The following is a 25,343-nucleotide window of genomic DNA, read 5'->3' on the forward strand; positions in this document are numbered from 1 at the left end:
GGAGCTCGGAAGGGCCCATCTGTCTGCATGAAAACCAATCAATAACTCTGTAACCAGAGCCCTTGTCACAGGGAAATGGACAACACAACAGTTCAATACAGGGGCCACGGGGGGAATTAGCCAAGTGGAGATGGACCAGACAGGAGGAGCCCCTGGAGAAGGTAGACAGGGTGCCTAGTGAAGGGAACATTCAGGAGGGAGAGAGATGGAGCAATGGCTTTGTGTGCATATTGGAGGGAATTATTGTGCAAAGTAGACCCAGGGGACTGGAGGCACCGTTGGAAGCTGGGGCGCTAGGGAACAGTTGGGAAGTGGGCTTGTTCCAGTATGTGAGACAGTGTGGTTGTATATGTAATGGTGTGTTTGTGGACTAGAACGTTATGCTTGCATAGAAAGAATAGCTATAGTAGTAACTGGTGTGGAAGATGAACCAACCTCCCCACTCCCCACCCTCCCCAGCCTGCATTCTCTCCCTCTGAGTCCACAAAGGAGTGCCTTAAACCAGGGGCTTCATTTTCTGTCCCCAGCTCCCTAGATCTCCAACTCCAACTGCTGTGAAACTTCACCTCTTAAAGTTCAGGTCCATTCTTAGCCCTTCCTTATTGCTACCTGGAGTTGGAGTTCTTTAAGAGGAAACTGTATACTGGAAAGAGTTTCTCTCTCACTTCCTGTTCTTTAAAAGAATGTAGTATAGGGTGTGAGCCTGGCCTGCCACTTCCCTGAATCCCTGCTGTTTCACCTCACCCCCCACTCCCTCCACCGGCCCTCCCCTAGGTCAGATTCTCCAAGGGGGAGTTTCTTGCATTCATGCTGGGGAAACAGGTACAGGTACAGCCATGTCGAGTACCACTCATCCAGCCACTTGGGTGAGCCTAGAGAAGAGAGAAGGGCCTCTGATAGATCTCGGGGGTGTGGGACAGTGTCTCACAACCAGTGCCCAGGAACAGGTAAAATATTGAATGGGTTTAAAATTAAATCACTGTGGGTTTATCTGTCTACCACTGAACTACTGGGTTGAAATGTTTTTCTCCCGTTGAGCAGGTTGTTGAAATGTTTTTCTTCCCGTTGTTTCGGTGCTCTGAAGGTGCAGCTTGAATACATTCATGATGTTTTATGGGCAACAGAGGTTGCTGTCTTCAGGGTGTGTGGATGTGTGTGTGTTTGTGCCTACTTGTGTCTGTCCTTGGTGAATGGGCTCTGAGGTCAAGAGCAGAAAACAGAGGAAGGCCCATGCAGTATGGCCTGGAATCACAGACAGACTGGACACCCTGTCCCTGGGACCATCAGGCCAGTCGTTGAGGCGGTTATCAGGCCACTGGGCAACAGTAATAGGGCTGAGTTGAGGAGTCCTCATTCCATAATTTGGAAAAACTGGAACCAAGTTTTTCCTCCATCTTTATTTGTACTGTAGCACTCTCTCTAGCCCGCAATATGAGGGGCTTTGCTACAGTGACGCTCCTTTATGATAGAGAGCTTTGTGATTCACTGTCCATCTTCACTTTGACACTTGAGTCCCAGTCCTGTCAGCAGAACTAGTTAAGGACCAATTGCAAAAGAGCTAAGAAGATGCCCTTCCTGGTGCACCCCCTTGCTGCAGAGTTACAGTGCAGTGGCCCATCAAGGCCCACCATGCCCCCAGCAGGAAGCGTGGCAGCAGCACTGGCACACGGTCATGGACATAGCTCCCAAGTGCCAGGCCTTAGTTACAGCCTCCAAATCCTGCCCTGGGAATCCAGGTGCCAGGGAAGTAAGGAAGAACCTGGGGTAGGGCAGGGCAGGGCAGGGGAGGGGAGGGCAGAAACAGAAACAGAGCGGGGAACCAGAGAGGGCTTGGACACCAAACCCCGCGGGGCATGATGGCAGAGGCAGATGCTTGGGGTCTGGGTGCAGGGGAGCTATGGAGGGTGTGGAAAACCAGAGGAGGATGACCTGGGACAGGGGAAGAAGCAGCAAGGCCCTGTATATACCTGGGAGCTCTCTGCTAGGAGGAGAAGGCATGTAGGAGGGAGATGGGCGAGGCTGCAGAGCCAGGCTCCTCTGTGGCGCATCCTCAACAACCACAAAAAGAACTGGACTCTTGTGGGTTTTGAGTGATAATATGATAAGAAGGTATTTGAGTTTTTCATGAGAGAGTAACAGAGTTATTGGCATTCTGAAGAGGCTGGGGTCTATTGTGGGGCTGTGTGGGAAGGAAAGCAGTGCCCTGAAGTCCAGACTGGTGAGAAACACGTTAGTGGAGATGCCGTATGGCTGCAGGGGTCATGAGGACAGGTGCCTCCAGGACCCCGCGAGGAAGGTTGATGGGAGAGCCGAGGAGGGTGGGACAGAGGTGGTGAGAGCCACAGAATCAGGAGCTGAATTACACAGGCCCAGCCTAGAGGCACTGAGATTTCGCTTTTAAAAACTCTGTGTTGGTCAAATAAAATACATCTCCGGGCCTGATTCAGTTCATGGGCCACTGGTTTGCAGCCCCTGGTCTGCGTAACTGGACATAACTTACCTCTCAGCTTCAGACCAGAGCTGTCATCTCAGGGCGGGTATCGGGGATGTGACATTTCCAGAGCCCCTGAGTCCTGGAGCCCCTGAGGAAGGGAACGAGTTCTAAGTCCTCATAGCTAGAGGCGGAGAGGGGGTGATGCACATGGAAAGGGAAGGACAAAAGTAAGAATGAGGAGGAAGAGTGAGGAAGGAGGTGATGAGGCTGAGAGGTGAAAGGCAGAGGCCTGGGACCTGGCTTTGCTGGGCTGGGCTTGCCTGGCCTGAACGTGTGAGAAGGTTGCTGGGAGCCAGAGCTCTGAGCGGCTGGTAGAGCAGGCTGCTGAGGTGGCCTCCAGGAGAGGCTCGGAAGGTTGTTAAGGAGAAAAGGGGAGGCCAGCCTGGGAGGAGAAAGGTGGCGGAGCAAAGGATGTGGTGTGGGAGCTAAAGTCTTAAGACCTGGAGCCCACGGTTGCCTGTACCAGGGAGCATACCGCAAGGCAGGCGGGCAGCGGCTGTGGGGCTGCTGCAGTGCGGTCACTCCAGCCTGGTCCCTGGCAGAAGAGACAGTGGGAGGGAAGCCAAGAGGAAGGAAGGGAGGGCTTGCTGCCTGGGTGTTTCAGGTTAGAGCCCCCTCCACCTGGGAGCCCTGGCCACTTGGCTCTGGACTCCTCTGCCTGCTTTCGGCACGGCACGAACTCCCCTGCGGTGAACCCCTCCCAAAGCCACCCAGGAACAGAGCAAGCCAAAGGACGAGCTGGGCGGCTCCTGGCAGCAGGAGGAGGAAGGGCTGTGAGACAGGCAGCAGGCTGCAAGGGGAGCTGTGCCCACTGTAGGCATAGTCAGTTGGAGAAATGGAGAGAAGGACTCAGGAGACTGGAGGAGGGCAGAAGGGAGAGCGCAGGGGCCCCTGGCATGAACACATGGGAGCGAGCACTAGGGCAGCTGCCCTCGGGCCTCATGTGCCCTTGTGGCCCCAGGGTCTCTGCTGGGTCAGTGAAGGAAGCCTAGGGTGACCAGGAGCCTGTGGGCAGCCCCCAGCCCGACAGGCCCCAGAGATGGTTAGGGAAGAGGCCCTCATTCTGCCCTGTATCCCATGACCCTTCATCCTAATTCTAGAGGACAAGATGGTGCCCACCTAGCGTGTGGTTCTGAGAGGGGTTGGTGCGTCTGTGTTGGGGGTCTCCGTGTGGCTCTGCTTTGGAAAGAGTGGGTGGGCTCGTGGCATCTGGCCAAGTCTTGCATTCATGCCCTGGGAAGCTGTCTCAAAGGGCCTGGCATCACCAGGAGCTCTTAAAAGGCTTTAGCTGCCCATCTTGTCCAGTGGGCAACGGCAAACTGGTTTGCCTTTCAGAGAGTTTCCAGCTGAAGGCATTTTTGAGTTCCAGGACAAAAGTCTCCACCTTCACCAGGATGGCCCGCCTGTTTGGGACATTGTCTGAAAATCATGGGGTTGATGAGATGGTCAGCGTCGCAGTGGGTGGATGAGGGGCCCCTATCGGGTGCACAGAGGGTCCCAACACAGTTTAATCTGTGTGCAGGCACGTGTGCACTTGCTCTGCTGGAGGTGAGGGTGTGGAGCCGTGTGCGATGCGGGACTGGTGTGTGTGTGTGTGTGTGTGTGACACGCTACTGGCAATACTAGCAGCAGCTACTTGGTTGGTGTCTGCCGAGATCCTCACAGGGAGTGTACATTTAGATAGGGACAAAGGTCAAGCTGTTTATCTCCTTTTATCATCTGTGGAGTGGGTACCTCCCCTCCCTCCCCACATCCCTCGTCCTCTCCTTTCTCTCTCTCTTCCTCAGCATTACTCAGGTTAGCTGCTTTGAGTTGGGCGGCGAATCTCAGTAGACTCTAAGGGAAGAGTAAAGAGAATTTGATAAGATCAGGAAGGCCATCCTTCCTCTAGGGACCAAAAGAGGTTTTGTGTTCCGCACACTCTGCTCTGCCTCTCTTGAGGAGCTGACACACCAGGACCGTCGCCTTCCTGTGGACTGTGACTGGGAGAGCCGGAGAAGAGGACATATCCCTGGGCTTGAGACTAGGGCTGCCCTTCCTGCTCACCATGGGCCTGGGGAGGAGAGTCTAAGAGAGCCCAGGATGAGGGAGAAAAAGGGTAGAAGAGAGATGGCTGAGATGGAGAGAAGCGGGAGCCAAAGCCTGGCTTTTGACTGAGTATGTGTGTTGGGAAGGGAGTCGGGGAGTGTCTTTTTTTGGGGGTGGGGGTGGGGGTAGAGACTCTGAGATCTTTTAGCCAGTCTGCTGGGCTGATCACTGAGCTCACTGCAGAGGGTACAGCCCTCCTAGAAACTGTGTTCCTGCTCACCCTCCCGCCCTCTGCCCTCCCAATCCAGCACACGTATGCCTCTTTCCCTACCCTCATCTCCCTTTAACTTGGCTTTGAAGACAGTAATTCCTGACCCCCGGGAGACAGCTTGGAGGGCAGTGCAGACTCCTTAAGAGATGGCTTCCCAGGTTGGATACAAAAAAAAGTTGAGAGAAATTCATTTCATGGCCAGTGGCTGCTTAAAAAAGGCGATTCCAGCATACGAATGTGATAAATGTTAACTGAGCATTAATCGCATTAAAGAGCGCCCTATAAACTTTTCATTTCTAATTAAATTCGTCCAGTGATGCTGCCCAAGCGAGTACTCTGGGCCTTTGTTTATGTGGAAAATTAAAATGCAAATACAATGGAATTTATTTCTAGGAGTGGAGTGACGGGCTGGCCCCTCTGGCTACTGGTCTCCCGGCCTGTCAAGCCAGGTAACTGCTCCTTTGGAGGTTCTGTCACCCTTGTGACACATTCTGGTATGAAGGGAGAGGCCAGAGTTCAAGGTCAAATAGAGTTAGAAATAGAGGGGAAGGTGTGGAAAGAATTGAAAAGGAGAAAAAAACAATAGATAGCCCAGAAATAGAGAGAGAGGCATTGTGCCCATTTCCCACCTTCCCCCCTCCAACACCCACCTCTAGGAGAAGGGACCCCAGACGTTGCTTGTGAGTAATGTCCTGACAAGCCTTCCCTGCAGTTCAGCGAAGAAGGACGGATATGGGAGGGAGAGTTTGGAGAAGCAGCCTTGCCAGCAGATGTGGGCTTGCTCCTCAAAGAACCAAGTGGTCATCAGCAGACAAGGGCCCAGGGCTTGGATTTATCTCCAGCAGTTCGAGGGCCGGCTGCTGTCCACATAATGGTTCCACTGGGCTCTTCCTGCCAGTGCCAAGCGGCATTGACCCAGGGCAGTGGAGCATAGAGGCTCTAACCGAGGACGCTGTGCATGCACGCCCGCACGCACGCAGCCTTCTTGAACGTAGGGAGAGCTGATCACTCATGAGAATAGACAAATGTCCCTTGCAGGGAGTCCTTTAGTGCCCTGATCCCTCTGATAAAAGTGGTAACTAAACGCTATTGAATGGAACGACCTAAAGTTCCTATTTACCAAAACACAAATTAAGTTGAATAGAGAGAAAACCCGGGCAAGAAACATCATTTGGGTTTATCAGTAGAGACACTGAAAGATTGCTGTGCCGCACTATGGCTAAGGAAGTTGTAAATAGCATTAAAAAGTAGAGAGGGAAAGAAAATGGAGGTAGGAGAGATGATAAAAGGCAGAGTGCTAAATCACAAATGGGGACATGGACAAAGGCACAAACCAGATTTACGATAAGCTTTGTGTAAGTTGATGGCTTGGACTGACAGTGCACAGACATACTACGTACACTGGCATGAGGTGTCTGGAGAGTGGCTGAGGCTGGGTTGGTAAGAAGGTGGATTGACCACAACATGAGCTCTCTGTGCTGATGCTGGGGCTGGTCCATCAGCCCTGCCACACGGCATGCTGGTGGGGTAGGGTTCGGTAGACAGTCAAGGATACAGTCTTATGAGGTTTTGGAAGGTCTTTGAGCACACGAGTCTCTGGTGAGCTGGATCCACATTCTAATGGATCTCCAGGGCAGCAACCCATTCCCGGAACAGAGTCTGCTTGACTAGTTTCATCGAATGGCTGCTACTCTGGTCCTCTTTAGTCTGTTTTACTCCAGGTTATTCTTTCCCTCTTTAGTGTTCACTTATATCTCTTAGAAATGCATGAGCACTGGCTGACAAACAGGTTAGTGACTGTGGCAACTCCCAAACATCTGGAGGAAAACTCAAACCTTCAGTCAGTCATCTATAAACATTGTCAATATGATACCAAATATCTGGGGATTTAGAGATGTTGGCATGATTGATGGAATTTCTTAGTTTTTACCAAGACACAGCACCAACACCCATTTTCATTTCATTGGTGTTTCATTGCATTGGGAAACACCTATTTTTGGAGGGAAATATTCTAGGAAACAAAATGTTAGAAAGCATCTTTGATGTATTTCGGTCTCATATCTGGTTTGAAGGGAGTCTGGGTTTGGCTTGAAAGTCAAGTGGCGAGCTGGTAGTCAGGAACATTTAATATCTGAGCAAGCATGGCTGCTGGACACTTTCCCTGGAAAATTGCTTGGGAGGGCAAATTACTTTGTCTAAATAAAGCTTAAGCTATTGATAGGCCTGGCTTCATAAGGGAGCCCACTGCACCATCTTAGGGGCATATCAAGGTTCTTAAGATATGATCCATCCTTCATTTGTTCTTTCATTCATCCATTCCGAAAGTCTTTGCTAAGCAAAGACTTATGTGCCAGACATAAACATGTGCGGTACAGAAAACACAAGAAAGGGGGCTCTGGGAAGTGATTGCCAGAGTTTGAATCTAGCTTCCCTTGTTATGTTGTTCAGTTGCTAACTCTTATCCAACTCTTTGCAACCCCATGGACTCTAGTGTGCCAGGCTTCTTGTCCTTCACTATCTCCCAGAGTTTGCTCAAACTCATGTCCATTGTGTTGATGATCTAGCTTCCCTACGCCTTGGCTCTGTGGTTGTGGGAATGTCCTCTCTGGACCTCAGTTTCCTTACTCTGATCTAATATGGAAGGTGATCATGTAGCTATAGCGCTGCCATAGGTTGTTGTGAAGGTTGAATACATTATTCCACATAAACCTGCTTAGAATTGCACCTGGAAGATACCAAGTACTCAATAAATGTTAGTTATTATTACAGCAATAGTAATCATCAAGTTATGTGGCTGTCAGTGTACATGCGTTCTGGCTTGTGCATGCATAAACACTGAAATCTTTGAAATAAAAAAGCTTGAGGAGCCAAAAGGATATTCTGTGAACAGAATTGTGTTTCATGAATGCCAGTGAGAATTATGGTTCACTGCAAGCCCAGCTGGATTTAAGAAGGGGACCTGCTCTGTGTACTTCCAGAAAAATAGAAACCCTTATGCCTGTTATCTGACCATTGAACAGAATTAGTCAGATAATTGCCCCCTTCATCCACTTAGTTTGAGAGCCCAGCTGTCTGTATGTGTGTGCGCATGTGTACTTAATGACTGCACACTCCTTCTCTGGAACGAGCCTACGATTGCTCAAGGAGCTGAAGGTTGGCATTTTCTGGGCTTCATGGCATTTTCATGGGTTGTGGTGCTTTGCATTTTGTAGTTTTTTTTTTTTTAAAGACAAAATGAAATGGTTATGGGGGAAAAAATCCTTATTTGATGGGTTTGAAGGGTTCCTCCGATTCTTAAATGTCATAGAGGGGCGAGGACAGGGAGATAAATAGAAGGAGGAGGAGAAAAGAGGAGAGAAAATGAAGATAAGGTAAAGGATGAAGAAAGAGGAGAGGAAGAACTGAGCAAACATCTGACAAATTCAAACCAAATCTATCTCCTGTGGCCCTGCATACCTGGATATTCCAGGGAAGCATGGGAGGTTGATAATTATTGCAGTTATTCCACCACTAAGGGGTAAAATAATTCTTAAGAATCAGGAGAAAAAAATCACTTTGGGCTTAAAGTCATCAGTGTAATGGCTCAAAGTAACTGGACTCTGTGACTTCTCCTACTTAATCTGTGCCCACGAGCAAAAATGAAAACTGACATTTCCTAAACTCATGATATAGTCTGGCTTGCTATCTTTATGGGAAAGCCTGTGGAATAAGTCTGAGGCCCCAAGTTCTCCCTGCCCCTTGGGCCTAGTTAGGTAAACAAGTCCAGCTCAATGGACTTCTGTAAAATCCATACCAAATGTGTTAATATTCACTCATCTGATTCTTTTCTTATCTCTTCCTTAGTTCTCAATTTAGTGCCTAGATTCCATTATTCCTCACTGACACCTATTAGCTGTTAGTCCTGTTTTTTAAAATTAGAAAGTAAATATTTTTAATGAGTTAATAATATTTTAACATGTAAATATTTTTAATCTTGAAAGAGCTCAATCATCCTGAAATTTTTGTTTACAATTGCAAATGTATAAGGGCTACCATCTTTCTTTCTACCTATTCATCACCTGGGTACAGCCCTCAGTATGGAGATGGGGAGTGGTGAATTCTTATCAACCCCCAACCCCTGCCACTCTCCGCAAGGACAGAAAGCCAAGTGCCTTCACACTGCAATTTTTGCACTTCTCTGCTTAAATCACACACACACACACACACATACACGCACACATACCTTGACTTATCTTGGATTTTATTCACATTAACATATGTGGTTATACACATGATTAGGACAATCTTATGGCCACTTTACTTGGTGAGTCCTATGTTCTCAATAATAATAGCTAACAAGTGCTTACTACAGTAGGAACTGTTATAAGCATGTTGCATACATTAATTTATTTAAACCTCATAAACAACCCCATAGGGGCTTTCCTGGTGGCTCAGGATGTAAAGAATCCGCCTGCAATGCAGGAGACCCGGGTTCAATCCCTGGGTTGGGAAGACCCCCTGGAGAAGGGAAGGGCAACCCACTGCAGTATTCTTGCCTGGAGAATCCCATGGACAGAAGAGCCTAGTGGGCTACAGTCCATGAAGTTGCAAATAGTTGGACACAGCTGAGCAACTAACACTTTCACTTTCAAACAACCCCATAGGGCTTTATAGGATTGTCTGGGTTCGATCCCTGGGTCAGGAAGATCCCCTGGAGAAGGAAATGGCAATCCACTCCAGTATTCTTGCCTGGAGAATCCCATGGACGGAGAAGCCTAGTAGGTTACAGTCCACGGGGTCGCAAAGAGTCGGACACGACTGAGCGACTTCACCTTACCTTACCTTACCTTACCTTATAGATAATGTAACTGTAGTCCAGAGAAGCTGAGTAACTAATTCAGGTCACATGCTAAGTACCACAACTAGGATTTGAACTCCTACAATGCTGGCTCTGAAATCTATGTGCTTTTCCACTACCCCATACTTCGTATCAGCTTTGGATCAAAGGAAGTACAGGCATTCCTTGGGCAGCTCTGTATATTTTGCAGTCTCATGCCCAGGGATGTATTTATACTTCTACTTACAAGCTCAGAACAAAGGCTCTGCACCTAATAGAAAGTCATGCCTAGTATGAGTTTCTGTATTCTTCCCTGGTGTGTGTGTGTGTCCCTGTAAATGTAAGCCATGGCTGAGCCACATCACCTGGGGATGCTGGGAAGGAAGAAGATGCTTATGGCCAGAGTCACAGAGTGGAGGGGACCGGGGATTCTCCGAACTAGAGTTCGTGTTATTATTCCCATCAGGATTGGGGGGTTTAGTCCCATCCATCCTCCTCTAGTTCTACCAGGGATCTAAATTTTAGACAGGCATAGGGTTTAGCCCTGAGGTTTAACTCTCCAAGTTAGACAGATATAGGGAAGATGGCACCAGAACCTGTGTCACCATGGTAAGATCAGATCTGTTTCACTGAGCAGAGAAAGCATGCTTCCAAGAATAATAGAAATGGTCATCAAGAAGAGACTTGTCCTGCATCTCTAGAATCCTCCTTCTGGAAAGGAGCAGGGCAAATGACCAAGCCAGAGTGAACTAAAAAAGCTAAAGGATAGGTCTTCTCACCCACAGCTCCACCAAGAAAGTAATTACCGAATCATACACCACCACCCAGATCCAACATTGTTACTCAACCCACATCACTAAGGAGACACCCATTAACCTAAGCTCTGAGACATACATTATGAAAGAGAAAGATGCTGATATGATCAACGAATGCGATAATTCAAAGCAGAAATACAGACATTGCCACCAAACAATAATCAAATTCCTCCAACTCAGTGTTACACAAAGTGCAGTCACCTTAATACAATACCACAAAACATCCAGTAACAAACTTAAGCCAACTGCCAGAATGTGTCAGCAATACATGGTAGCACACACAATTCAAGCACTCCATCCCACCGGCACGCCCACGCACAAAGGCTGCAATCCTGTGGCCACCTGAGTGATAGTAAACACTGGTCGGGCACACACGGAGATGGAGCCAGCAGTGCAACACCCAGCCCTCCTGCACAGCCAGCAGAGATCATCGCCACCGCCTCCCCAGACCCAGCGCTCTCTAGTCCCCAGCACAGTGCAGCCTGCCAGACAGCAGCTGCGCCCTCCCATCTCTCCAGCAGGTGGATGTGTCCAGACCATCACCTCCAATAAAGCCTCTGGGCTCTCGTTGCTAGTAAGAGAGTAAACTGTCCCCTGAGCCTGCTTCCCGGGACAGGACAAATCAGCGGTCTACTGGTTGGGGTTTAGTAAGACTTGGCTGTTACTGAAAATGACAGAGCTCCAGGGATGGAGGGCAAGCGAGGTGGCCTGGAAGGGGGCTCACCAGGCTGGGTGTGGGAATTCCCCTTCCTCCACCAAGCCCTGCCTCCTGTGGCCATTCCAGAGCCGAAGCCCTCTTGCTGGGTGTTCACTGAGTATCGATTCAGTCTGCAAGCAATTTTAATATTTCTTCAGGGACTTTCCAGCAACAGCACAAGTCATTAATTCACCCTCCCAAATTGCTTATTCAATAGCAGGAACATGGCTCCTGAATAAAGTCCCAGAATTTATGTGACTTGCACGAGTCAGGAGGTCAAACAACTGTTATGGAGCGAAGTTAAAAATCCAAATAAAATATTGACACTTTTTTGGGGAGGGGGAGAGGGGAGTAAAGGTATTTAAAATAGGTTTTTGTTGTAATGCCCCCAGGATAAAGAATGGAAGGAGACTGAAGACAAGTAGGAGTTTATAAAATCAATGGAATTTATTGCACATCTACTTGGCATTTAATAATTCTCTCATTTCCACAGTCCCCCACCCCCACCCCATCCTGGCCATAGACAGAAAGATACACAGGTATACAAATGCACATTTATGCACATCAATATCGGTGCACAGACCAATATAAAAACACAGTTGTGACGTGAGCATCTGAAACACCTTGGGAAGAGAACAGTGATGTGTGTGGAGTCATGTATGACTGTGGCTTACAGATCTGACAGAAGGGCATAACTGGGCAGAATTCATGAGGGGAGTTTTGATAAATATATCCAGTATTATAAATCTTGGATCAATGCATTAGAGCAGACATGAATATAAAGATACAGTAATCATAGAAATAGTTTCTAGAAACTGACAAAACACATTTGTATTCAGCATCGCCACAGAATTGTGTACATGATTGGGAAAGTAGACAGATAAGATAGATAGATAGATACAAAGAATTTAGAAAATCTATCCCTCCAACCTACCAATGTATTCATGTATAAAATACAGTGAAACCATAACCACTTAACCTGAAATTGAGGCTAACACAGGATGCTTATCAAATACAACCATGGCACGTGCACAGGAGAGGGTAGGTATGTTTAGAGTTACAGCTACCTTCAGTTTCTGTTTATTGTCTACACATGCATTTGCACAACTGTCCAGACCATGGATTTGAAAAGACTGAAGGAAAAAAGTTACTTATGCCCAAACAGCTAATAAAAAGAAATATTAGTAATAGAAATTTCCAGAAGAGGTGATATGGTTCAGCCTATAGACGTTGGAGTCACAGACCCAAAGTCTGTCTCCAGTGCTGTTAAGCACATGACCTTGGGCTAGGTGCTTAGCCTCTCTGTTGTCTCCTTAGGAAAATAGAAAACTTCTTCATCTGATAGGGTTATAGTTAGGATTTGATAAAAAAATGTATTTGTTATAATGCTTGTCATAGAATGAGTATGAAATAAATGATACTTATTGCTTTTACTATTTTTATATGCAACTCTTCTATCCAGGCCCAGTTTCTCATAGACTTTACCATATGTTCTTGATCTGGCTGACTTATTCTACCTAGTGTTTAGCAACATGGGTTTTGGAGTCAGGCTCCCAAGTTCAAATATCCTGGCTCTGGTACTTAACAGCTGTGTGACCTTTGGCAAGTTACACAACCTCTGTGAGCCTCAGCTTCCATTTCTGCAGAACAGGATAATAGTCTTCATAAGGAGTTGCGAAAAACAAAGAATCCATTTACTTAGCAGAGTGCCTTGGCACATAGTGAACATATATTAGTTCACTATGTCCCTTAAGATTATGTTATTGTTATTTTTAATAGTAATAACATTCACTTGCTATTCAACAAGTAGTTTTTAAGTACTTATATCATGCCAAGCACTGTTGCTAAGTGCGGGAAATACAATGGTGAGAAAAATAGGCATCACATGTGACCTTACAGAGCTTGGAGTCCAGAGGAGGACTCACTGTGGATTGAGTAAACAAAAGAACAGGTTTCAGCTCTGTGCTGGACCCCACGTGGAAGAGGGGATGAGAGAGACACAGGTTGGAAAACCAGAGCAGAGCCAGATTGGGAAACATTCTGAAGGCCAGGCTGAGGAATTTTAAATTTATCCTGTAGGTAATAGGAAGCAATAGTTGGGTTTAGCCACATCACAGTCTTTCAGGAGCAGGCACAGAGAGACCAATGGATTGTTTTTGAATATGGGGTAAGAAGGTGAGCAGTGGGAGGGGCCAGAGGCAGGCCAGGCAGCAGCTAGCAGCTCCCACCTTGGCTGCTGCTGCTGAAGACCTCTCCTCTCCAGGCTCCCTTCTGCTTGCCTATGGAAGGCTAGGAAGGATGGATAGGGACGTCTTGTCCCTGCAATGAGTCTATAGGGACCCCTTTCACCATCACATTAGTCAGTCTTGTAGCCGCTGGACTGTGCGGTGGACAGCTGGTAGACCCGAACTCTAGCCCAGGGCAGCCCTGACAGATGAGGGCATGGCCGGTGGTGAGAGGAGCTAGTCTGGTCACGCTCTGAGCTTGGCATGCACTGCAGACTGGTTTCCAAATGGTTAGTTAATCACATTGCCCCTTAATTTTTAAACCTATGCATATCTTGAAGTTAAATCAATCCATATGCTTACCATTCATCATATAAACCGTCACTATTGCCCCCTTGGGCCAGCCCCATGGCCCATCTAGCCTGGTAAATTGTATCTGGCCTGGGCTCCCAGGGACACGTGGTAGAAGGGCAGTGCCAGTCTTAGGAAGCTAAACTGATGCAGAAAGTATGCCTAGCATCTAAGCAACCCACTGGGAACCCATCAGCCTGGGAAGGTACCAAAAACTATTTGGAAATTATATTTATTTGTGGCTTATTGTTTGTTTCCACAGAGGAACTGATAGCCTCTTGAGTTTTGTTTACTCTGTCAGATGGAGTCAGGATTAGCTGATGAGGGAGATGTGCATTGATAGAATATGAGTAAAAAAACCTTCAACTCACTAAGATGTTCTCTCAACTCTCTCAAGAATGGTTTCCTTACTCCTTGGCTTAAGCTAGGTTTCTCAAACATCAGAGAGTTTAAGAATAATCTGGAGAATTTCTTAAATACAGATTCCTGAGCCCACTCCCATCAGAAATTCTAAACGCATAAGGTCTGAAGGAGGTTCCAGGGATGTGCCTGTTAGCATGCACCCCAGGGGATTCTAATGCCAGTGGCTCAAGGACAGTAGTTTGGGGACAACTTTCTGTAAGCATTTAGGCAGGACTGTCATCTCTTGGAGCTCAGTTGTGACCTCTGAGAAGTAGCAAAAGAGGCAGAAACTCTTGACACATTTAGGGGAAACCTGTGTATTCTAATTATATCCTACTGCAGCCGGAATGGAAGGGCCTGCCCTTAGGTTCCACTCATCAGGGGCCATTCTCATGCACAGAACCCTGCCTGCCATATGGTCAGTTGTCCAAACTGAAACCCAAGGGGCATGCGAATGGGTGTGGGCAAATGATTCTAAACTCTGCACCAAATGTAGAGCCTGAGCCTAGGAAAAGAGAGTTCATGTGAAGGACTTCCGGGCTACCCATGGGGAGGGCTGGGTGGCTACTGTCTGCTTTTGGTGCCTGTGGGGAGGAGGGGATGAATTTCAGTTCTTCAGTTCCTGGGATGTACAGCGTGGAGAATGTCAGTTTCTAAGAGTTCTCAGGAGTAGGGAGAAGTAGGAACTGTTCTGGGGAAGGGCAAAATTTTCCTGAATGATCTATGAGATCTCAGTTGAGGTTCTGCCATGAAAAGTGTCCAGCTGTTTTTGTAGCTCTGATTTGCCTCAGGGCAGAGCCAGGGACTCCAGCCTGCTGAAGGCAGCTCTCAAAGGCCTGAGTTAAAGCAATTACCTGCATTCGTTGTGCAAAATACCCTTTGCTGAAGCAAATATTTTGTCCTCTTGAATGATCCAGCCTGTAATACCCAGGCAGCTCAAAGTCACTGGTAGAGGCCCCTCCCACCATCATTTTCTTAATAATCAGTGGGGCCAGCTAGTCTGAAACATTCTCTACCTTGGAGTTCCTTTGATTTACTCAATCAGGAAAGACTTTCCCCATACCAGAGATGAAACATTTTCTGCAAACCTCTAGAAGCAGGCAACTGAAACTGATTTATATATGTACACAACACATGTATGTTAATACTTGACTTGTTGGCCCAAAGACTCTTTCAGCAAATCAGCAATATGACCAGGCCCTGGGCCAACCTGTGGTTCTACTAAGAAGTACTTCCAAAGTGGAGAAAGCAGTCTCTTCTGGATAGCTGGGCAGGATTTTGTGGGCATGCGCTTGGAGGTCCCATGTGCGTATCATGCTGTCAGCAGCTGGCTCCAGCAGGTGTTATACTCCCATTTTATAGAAAGGAATGCTGAATCCCAGGGAGTCCCTTATCCTTTGTTTCTCAGAACCATAGAATCCTGGAGTTTGAATTCTGGGCTTTGGGGTATCTCTTTCCTGGAGGCAGTATGGTTTCACGGTTAAGGGTAGGGGCCTTGGGGTTAGTCTGCCTGAATTAAAACCCCAGATTTTCCATTTCTTAAATAGGTAACTTTAGGCAAGTTATAATATGCCTTATATGCAAAATGTGTTGTTGTGAGGATTAAATGAACTGTTTGTTTTAAGCACTTAGAACATTGTTTTCTGTTGTTTAGTCGCTCATTCATGCCCGACTCTTTGTGACCGCATGGACCGTAGCCCTCTAGCTTTCTCTGTCTGTGGGATTTTCCAGGGAAGAATACTGGAGTGGGTCACTATTTCCTTATCCAGGGGAACTTCCCGACCCAGGGACTGAACCCACATCTCCTGTGTTGGCAGGCTGGTTCTTTACTACTGAGCCACCTGGGTTTAGCTCATAGTAAATACTCAGTAAACAATATGTTTTTATTACTGGAGTCTCTGCTAAGGAAGCACTGCTCCCAGAAATCCTGAGCAGCCCAGCCCTGGAAATGCTGCCACCTGACTCACTCCAAGGTGAGCTGTCTGAGGTCACCTCAATGCTAATAGGGCCTCTTCTTGTCTCCACCTCAGGGGGAGTTTTTGCACACCATTTATTATCATATAATATAATGCAATATAATATCATACATAACATAACATAATATGATGGGTAGGTTAACTTGGAAACCCTGAGGCGGACTGTGGATGGATGGATAGATGAATAGATACATTTGTACTAAGTATACATACATTATATCATTCTATTGATTTGTAAAAAGTTCCCGGTCTGCCTGGCTGTAATGAGATTTTTGAACTTTGCGTGGCGATCAATGAGAGGAATATTATTGGCCTGGAGAATTGATATACCTGCTCTCAGTGGCTTGTTCTGCTCCCAGGCTGCCCCGGCCCCCCAGGTGTACGATTCCAGCAGACACTTAACCTTTTTTACAGTGTCATCAGGCTAAAAGGAATCTAATAGTGACACAGGACTTGTGCTCAGCACTCTGCCACTATTGCTTTCCTGTCACAAATAATTTATAGCCTTCCATTTCCATCCCCGAGCCTGCACCCCAGCCCTGCCTCCCGCTTTCCCCCAGCTCCCAGGAATCAATAAGCTCACACAGCCACAGTGGGACTTCAGGGTGCCGAGAGACAGACGGACAGACATAGGGAAGGGAGACAGAGAAGGGGCAGAGACAGACAGGAAGGGGAGAGAGAGAATGAGGTGCAGAGGAAGGAGGAGCAAGAGGAGGAAGAAAATCAGAACAGGAGTGAAGAATCCCCCCCAGCGCTTTCTTAGAGTTGAGAGTGTCTTTCTTTCGTGAGTTTAACAAACTGTTAATGGGAGCCTCATTACCTGATTTCAGGCTAACTCACAGAGCAGTTGAGATTGTTTTTTTTTTTTTTTAATTTGGTGTGGTTTGGTTTTAAATTTGTTTATTTAGGCCATAACTGCAGGGTATGCAGGATCTTAGTTCCCCAGCCAGGCATTGAACCCGTGCTCCCAGCAGTGGCAGAGTCCTAATCACTGGGCCACCAGAGAACTAGCCCCTCATGAGACTCTTTGGATCTCCAGCATGGCCAGGGGTGGAGACCTCCTGGGAATTTAACCAAAGAGGGAGTGACTTCACCTGCCTTGTCCTCCTTTACTCCAAAGCTCTACCACAACCCCCTGGCATCTTTGGGTCCTGAGGGAACTGCTGCTCCTACTGTCTATGGACCCTTCCCAGTGCTGCCAGACAGGGCCCCCAGTCTGTCTTCCCAAGAGTCTCTGATGCATCTCTTGTGGGTCAGGCTGGACACCTGCTGCTCCTGCTTCCTGTCTTAGTGTGCCTCCCAGGGTCCTGGAAGCAGCTGCGTTGACCAGGCTGGGGCAGAGGGCCTGAGTGGCCTCCTCGCCTGCACCTGGTTTAGCCCCTCCATAGAGAGCAGCCTGGCCTGGGGGTCACCCACAGGAATAGTAGTAGTAGTAGTAGTAGTAGTTACAGTTATAGTTAGCATTTATTGAGCCAAGCATCACACTAATCATTTTACGTGAATTATCCTGTTTCACCCCCACAGCAGTGAGGTAGATAGTGTCATCTTATTTTACAGATGAGAGAATGAGAAACACCTGGGATTCATTCCACGGACAATAAGTAACAGAACTGGGACTCAGTCTCAGGCAGACTGAGCCCAGAGCCCACCCTCTACTCCCCTTTGCTCACAGCCTCATGAGTGTGAGATGCTGAGTATCTGCAGGCCCTGTGCTGAGCCAAGGCAAAGTCCAGGAGGTTCCCTGGAAGGTGGGGGAGAAAGAGCATCCCTGTCAAGGAAAGTGTGCCTGGAGGATAAGTGGGGAGCAGGTACCCTGGCAGGGCAGGCTTTCTGTGCAAACAGGAAATGGCATCTCCCAGCCCCCAGTAAATGTGCTCAAAGCTCCTGACTGTCTCCTCCAAGGATGCTTGTGTGGGAACTTGACTTTTCAGGCCAACTCTGCCTGGAGCTGTGGGGGCTACAGATGTATTTGCCTGTCTTATGGGGCCAAGAATGAGAAAGAATTGAAGAAGCAACAGGAGTAGAAACAGGGGGAAATAGTATCAGGCAGCCACGCAAAGCAACCTCTGTATCCATTTAACCCTTAGGGATATTCCCATGAGTCATTGGGTTGTGTATGGGATGCAGGAGGGCGATGGATGGCCATCAGGTTTCCACAGTCCTGGTTCTCAAATTCTGAGATCTAGCTTTGGGCACTGATGAGTGTCCACTACCTGGGGGGCATGGATGGACACCAAGAGCATTAGTAAGTCACAGCAGGCATCCTGCCCAGCTCCTCTCCTGTGCACCAGCAAGCCGCTGTCAGGAAGTAGTGATTTTCCATCACTTGCTGCCTCAGCTAAATCTGCACCAGTGCACCAGGGGTCAGAGGCTCTGGGTAACAAAGACAGCAGCTGCATGAGGCCACCCGGTTGTCTGTCTCACCCAGCCTCAGTCTGGGGGCTTCCTCTGTCCAGAGCTCATCAGCCCTCAAATCAGAGCCACTCACCTGTAGACCAGACTACACTGCCCTTAGCGACTGTTGGGTCTTTGCCATCATGATCATGCTCCAAACCCAGAAACTCTGGGCCACATCAGCACATGCTGTTTCTCACTGCCTCCCCACTGTGCCCGCCATTCTGTTCTCTCCTTCTTCTACCTTGTCTGGCGGTCATCCACATTCTCTTTGGCAACTTCAGCCTCTCCTTCTTCATCAGTTCATTCTTCTTGGCCTACAAACATGTCCAAGTCCTTCCTGCCCTGAACAGGCTTCCCTCCACTCACCTGCCTTCTTCAGCTTGCACACATCTCTCTCCTTTTCTACAAACTTCTGAAGCAATGATCTATTTCACTGCCTCCCTCTCCTCCTGTCCACTCGCTAACCTCTTTCTGTCTGGCTTCTGCCTCAGTTGCTTTGTTGACTCTCACAAGGTCATTAGTGATCACCCAAATCCCCAAATCTGTGCCTCTCCTTATTTCCAGTTCCCTTCAAACTTTATGTCACTATGGATAGTGTCATCATGGAGGCTGTGGGTTATGTTCTCCTTCTGGAAATGTTCTTCTCTGTTGACTTGGCTAACACCACCCGATCCTGGTTCTGCCATTTCCTGTACGACCAATTGTGAGCACTGTGCAAGGTCAGGTTCTTTTCCTTAGCCTCTGTTAGGAGATGGCCTCCAGCGTCTCCTCCTTAGGCCTTTCATCCCAACCAACACGCCCTTCTTTGACAGTCTCCTAAATCTGGGTCTGCTGTGCTGGCTGGTGAACAGTCTTCTACCTGGGCACTCATCTGCCTCCTCAAATGATGCGTGTCAAGGACCAGCCAGTCACCATGCTGCATTCCTTTTCCTGAGAGCTGGACAAACCACCAGGCTTCCAGTTACCCACCACTGTGGTTTCAGAGCTACAGACTAGTGGAGTCATGGTTGACTCCAGTTAGTTGCCAAATCCTGGCCATTCTGCCTTTACTGTGTCTTGCAAATTCTTCTTTCTCCCTCTTTTTTTTGGGGAGGGCACCCTGAGTGGCTTGTGGGATCTTAGTTCCTCGACCAGGGATTGAACCCGGGCCCTCAGCAGTGGAAGCACCGAGTCCTAACCACCGGCCCGCCAGGGAGTTCCCTTTTCCCCACTTTCCTTCTCTTTTCTGAGACCAGCCCCTTAGGGCCTTGTGCCTATCTGTTGCTTTACCTGCATCGGTTTGTACCTGTCTCCTTTAGTTTAGAAATCACTCATGGCTTAAGACCCTGTAAACCTGGTTCCTATATACTGGGGGAAGTCTGACAACGTAATGAAAAGTACACATTTTAGAGACTGAATTCCACCTCTGCCCTAGCTGACAGTGTAATCTTCAGTAAGCTCCTTAACCTCTTTGAGTTTTGACTTTAAGTCTACAAAATGAGGATAATAGTATTGCTTTGAAGATTGTTATGGGAATTAAAAATTTTATATGTACAGTAATAAAGACACATAGTAGACACTCAATAAGTAGCAAGATCACTAGTGTCGTCATTACTTCCAACTTTTCAGCTCTATTTCCTCTTAGTCCCTTACCTCCCTCCAGCGTTCCTGGATAGGCATTACCCCCTCACCCCCTGCTCCCTCCCTTGCTTTCCTTTCACCCTCCTCCAGCGTCTGCTTATAACGTCCTCTTTCCCACTTCTTTGTTCATGTGAAGAGCATGCTATTTTTTACTGGGGAAAGAGACCTTAGAGAGCCTATCATCTATCCTCTTTACTTTATAACTGAAGAAACTGAGGCCTAGAAGGAGAATGATGAGGCCAAGGCTATGGGGCCAATTAATGGCAGAATGAAGACGTTAGACATGTGGCCCAGTGAGTTTTCCACTGTCCTCTGTGCCTTTGGCTCGTGTGTGTGTGTGTGTGTGTGTATTCAGCCTTACACCGCTTGGAGGCTCTATGTCAAATTCCAGATTCCACCTCCTTCCCCTTCCTCTGCTCCATGCACAGCAGGTGACTCCTCTCTTGCATCTTCCTGGTACTTACTGCCTGCTCCCTCCCTCGGGGTGACTTATGTTTCTCAGGGTGTGACCTCCCTACCCAATTTCATTACCAGTTCTGGGAGGCAGAGACCTTATCTTGGCCACCTGTGAGTGTTCCGGTCCATGCACAGCTTGTGACTCACCTGGCCGGTTGAGATGAACTTGGCTCACTCACCTCTCTGCGGGGAGCGGGCCTTGCCTTCAGAAAAGGGCACCTGATGGACCAGTGGGTGGAGGGAAATGTTCCTCGATGCTGGCCCTAGGGTTGGTCTTTTGCGTCCCTGAGCCCTGGGCCCTTGGATCACTGACAGGCCTCAGCCCTGCAGTGTTTGATCTGGAGCCCTCACCCCCACCCTCACCTGGAGTGCATGGGGAAGGCACCAGTCTCTTCACCCAGGGTAAAGAAGCTGAGATTCAAGTAAGGCCTCTGGGAAGGAGGCCAGTGTGCCAGCGAGCTGGGTAGCAACAGGGCTTTGTGGGGTGTGAGAGCACTAAGTAGTTCAAGGAGTTGCTCAGGGCCTGACAGAGGGACTGTGTGCTGTATTGGAACCCTGGAGACGAAAGGGTTACTGTGACCCAGCCCTTCCCTGACTCTGTCTTTAGCTCAGGAAATGGGGAGATCTCACCCCCTCCCTGACTCTGGAGGACTGTGATACAGTCCCAATAGGAAAGCCAGCTCCAAAATGATCTCCAGAAGGGAAGGGTGGACAGTGAGTCACCAGGGCAGCCCCAGTTCCCAGAAAAGGGAAGGATGCTGTGGTCTGCTCTCTCCACTACCCTGATCCTTGCTGCTGCTGCTGCTAAATCGCTTCAGTCGTGTCCAACTCTGTACAGCCCCATAGAGGGCAGCCCACCAGGCTCCCCCATCCCTGGGATTCTCCAGGCAAAAACACTGGAGTGGGTTACCATTTCCTTCTCCAATACATGAAAGTGAAAAGTGAAAGTGAAGTCGCTCAGTCGTGTCAGACCCTCAGCGACTCCATGGACTGCAGCCTTCCAGGCTCCTCCATCTGTGGGATTTTCCAGGCAAGAGTACTGGAGTAGGGTGCCATTGCCTTCTCTGCTTATCCTTGCTGCTGCTGCTGCTGCTGCTGCTAAGTCACTTCAGTCATGTCCGACTCTGTGTGACCCCATAGACGGCAGCCCAACAGGCTCCCTCATCCCTGGGATTCTCCAGGCAAGAACACTGGAATGGGTTGCCATTACCAGACGTCAAACGACAATTTGGTCGATGCATGGCAGGACAGAATGCAGACTGCCTTTCGATGCATGGCAGGACAGAATGCAGACTGCCTTGGCCCAGGGATGCACTGAACTTGGATCACAGAGCCAGCAGGAGGGCAAGCTCCTGCCTTGCAGCAGTCAGGGAGGGCAGGGGTGCAGAGAGCAGCTGAGGGAGCGGGGAGCTAGGCAGCTTGGGGGAGCCACTTCCGTAGGGCTTGGCTGGGCAGGGCATCAGAGGGCATGTGACATGTGATGCTGTTGGTGATGCTGTTGCAGGATCATCCGGACCAAAGTTCAGCAGCCTTTCCACCCAACGCCGGATGGAGCTGGGACTGGAGTGACTGCCCCTGGCCATACCATTGGTAAGAGGACTTAGGGAAGGGGGGATGCTGGGCCCCCTGAGAGCTGGGCAGTGCAGCTCCAGCCCTGGGGAATGCACAGTGTCTGAGGTCCAAGGCCTGCGCTCTCCCTGGGTTCCTAGAGGTGCAGGATCTGCCCGAGAGACCAGCTCACAAGGACCGTGCTCTGCTTCCTGCCCGCATCTCCTTGCCCTTATCAGTCTGTGCATCTGTCGCTCTCCCTCCCTTTCCTCTAGCTTTCCTTCTCCTTCCCATCCTCCTCCTGCTCCATCTCTTGTTCTCTGTCCTTCTCTCTTTCATATCTACTTGCTTACTCCGTTTTTGTTTTGTTAATTTTTAAGATTCTCCTCTTCTCTTCTCTCCCCCTCTGTCTTCTCTCCTCTTCCTCCCCATTCTGCCTTTCCCTCTCCTCTCCTCTCTGTCCAGATGGCCCCAGACCTCCTCCTCTGTCTGTCCCCTTCGCTCCTCACGGCCTCTCTCCTCTCAGTTCATTTCGCTTGATGCCTTTGTCTCTCTCTCTCATCTGCCATACCTCTCTACCCTCTCCAGCCCCCTCATTTATTGACCCTCACTCACAGCCTTGCAGAGACATGACCAGTCCCACCAGAACACCTGCCAGCACCCCCCCTCCCGCCCACTCACTGTCTCTTTGACCCAAGGGCGCTCAGTGCTGCCGAAGCCACAGGTGAGATCTTGAGGGACTGGGATGTGGTTAAACTTCTCCTGCTGTCCCTCTTGGCAGCCTTGCCCTCTCTCTTGACCAGCAGAAAGTAGAAAGGGCTGGTCCCAGCCCTCCAGGAGTTGGCAGGAGCCCTGTTTGCTAGGCCCAGGTTGCAGCGTGTGCTGGGGCGGGGGGAGAGTTGGATCGAGCTGTACCTGAGTTGATCACTGCTGAGTGAATGTGTTCACTACTCTGTGCCCTGAAGGGGAAATTAGGAACTTCTCAGGTGATTTCAAGACCAGAAGCAACAGGTGGGAGTGAAGAGCTTCATACCCCTGGGGAATATCAGGCCCATTCATGTGTCTCTAAGAGAATCAGAGAGATCTTAGAAAGCCACAGACTCTAAGTCAGGACTGGGAAAGACTCTGCCTAGGAGACTAGAAACAATGGGCTGGGACTTGTTTAAATGGATTTGCCCAGCCCCAGGGATCCGGGGATGAGCTTTGCAAGAAGGAGCTGTGCTCTCTCAGGACCCCTGAACCACTTTCTAGGTTGAGTCCGCTTTGCTGTTTCCATCCATCCTCAAGAGTAGGTTCAACCTATAGTGAGTGAGTGAAATCTCCAGGTCTGCAGAGAAGGCCTGGGTTGATTGGTCCCCACTAAGCCCAGGGTGGACAGCAGTGAAGAGCCTGAATTGTATGCAGCAACTCGTTCCCCCTTAAATCTTAGAGAAAGGAGACTATGGGCTCCCCATCCCCTCTCATTCCCTCTGCCTCTCTCTGCCCCCAGCCTTGGGGCTTTGGCCTGCAATCACAACAACTATCCTGATGGCCTTTCCTCCTTCCTCCCATCCAGTTCCCAGTACGGCCTCCCCTCCTGTTTCCAGCGCCTCCAATGATCCAGTGGGATCCTACTCCATCAATGGGATCCTGGGGATCCCTCGCTCCAATGGTGAGAAGAGGAAACGTGATGAAGGTAGGGAGGAGGGAAGAGGCTTGGCTTCCCCTGTGCATGCTTTGTCCCTGGACTCAGAGCTCCAGTTTCGGCCCAGCTTCGCAGCTGCTTTGCTGTGAGATCACTTTTAGTAGCAAAGCCCAGGTCCCTCCACTACCCTGCTGGCTCCTGGAGAGAGGGAGGCAGGCTGCTGGTGGGGCCGTCAGCTTCACCATCTGCTCAGCAGCCCCAACTGCTTCACCTTCCGCTGGGATTCACCCCAAACATCCCTGTGGGATGCCAGGAGGAAAAACAGGAACCATGGACCATGGGAAGGTTTTGGAGGTTAGGGGACAGCAGGTTTCTGACCTGGGGATGAAAAGCTAAACTGACTTGTCCTCCCCTGATCTCAACCCATCAGGAAATGGGGGAGTGATGTCACGTGCAGCTGACCCTAATGCCCTTTCTCTGTAACACGTTGACTCTGTGCCCATTCAAACCACTAGGGGAGCTGGGCATGGGCCCTCTCTGCTCTTTGCTATGGAAGAAGACACCCCCAAGGCTCCTCTCTGGCCCTTCCCCTCATTCCCTGTAATCCCTTGGGGGCAGCTAGCTGTTGGGCAGGGAGTTATAGAGCGAGAGGGATGAAGAGGAGGAGAAGCAGGGAAAGAAAATCAGAGGAGAAAGTGGTGGCGATGAGCTTGGGAGAAGGTGTTTTTCAAATGTTGTGACATTAAGGGTCCCTTGGTGACCATCTGGTTCTCTTTTGATGCATGAGGCCAGGGCGCAGGGCTGGCAGGCCCAGACAAAGGGAGACCCCAGCGTCTGGAGCCTGCTTCCTGCCCTGATCTTACCGTCCCTGCTGGGGAAGCAGTAACTTCCTGGTCTAGAGAGGGTATACTTTTAAGGGTATCTCCCATGAAATAGAACCCTCTAAATATGAACATAGGTGGGGGACCATATATCGCATTCATCCAGACAGTCCCAATTTATGCCTTTGTCTCTGCATCTTGGCCAGTCATCATCTCCTTTTTCTCTCAAAAATGTCCTATTTGGACAATAAATCTTGCGGTCATCCCAAGCACAGACAAGCCCTTGATTGGGACAGCTCTAGAGGGTGAGGAACAGAGAGAACAGACAAAGCTGAGATTCCCTAGGCCCAGGCTGAGGGAAAAGAGAGTGTGAGAGCCCTGGACTCCAGCAGAAAGGGACAGTGTGTAGGCGAGGCCTGGGTCTGGCAAGACAGTGATGACCCGGGTCTGGCCTCCTTCCAGAAGCCCTAATGGCCTCGTTTCACAGGAAAACAGCTTGTCTGGCTCTATTTCTCCTTCTTCCAAAATAACCAAACACATTTGGCTGCCACGGCCTTTGCCACTCACTAAATTTCATTGTGGTTGTTTTGGCAATAGCCACTGATGGGCAGGGGGCGGCTGTGTGAGAGGGCCTGCGTCTCAGTTCTCCCTGAGGGTTCCCCATACTCAGGCCTTCGCCAAGCTCCCCAGCACACTGAATAATCTGGAAGATTCTGCCTCAGACCCTGAGGATTTCTCCTTTAAACCTCTAGCACTTGTGAGACAACCAGGGGGCTGGGGGAGGCCACAGGACCCCCTTGGA

General features: G+C 49.2%; 1 protein-coding gene across 14 annotated transcripts in view; it reads left to right on the plus strand.

Moving 5' to 3' along the window:
• The window catches only part of PAX2 (paired box 2), a 94,561-nt gene that overhangs the window by 24,684 nt on the left and 44,534 nt on the right, over positions 1 to 25,343 (plus strand). For all 14 annotated transcript variants that reach the window (XM_040254484.1, XM_040254483.1, XM_040254482.1 and 11 more), the window contains 2 exons: positions 22,053 to 22,138; positions 23,652 to 23,771. In XM_040254484.1, the coding sequence (XP_040110418.1) occupies positions 22,053 to 22,138; positions 23,652 to 23,771 (206 nt within the window). The remainder of the gene's footprint in view (positions 1 to 22,052; positions 22,139 to 23,651; positions 23,772 to 25,343) is intronic.

This window comes from Oryx dammah, unplaced genomic scaffold (assembly GCF_014754425.2).
Source record: "Oryx dammah isolate SB20612 unplaced genomic scaffold, SCBI_Odam_1.1 HiC_scaffold_14, whole genome shotgun sequence".
Taxonomy (NCBI): domain Eukaryota; kingdom Metazoa; phylum Chordata; class Mammalia; order Artiodactyla; family Bovidae; genus Oryx; species Oryx dammah.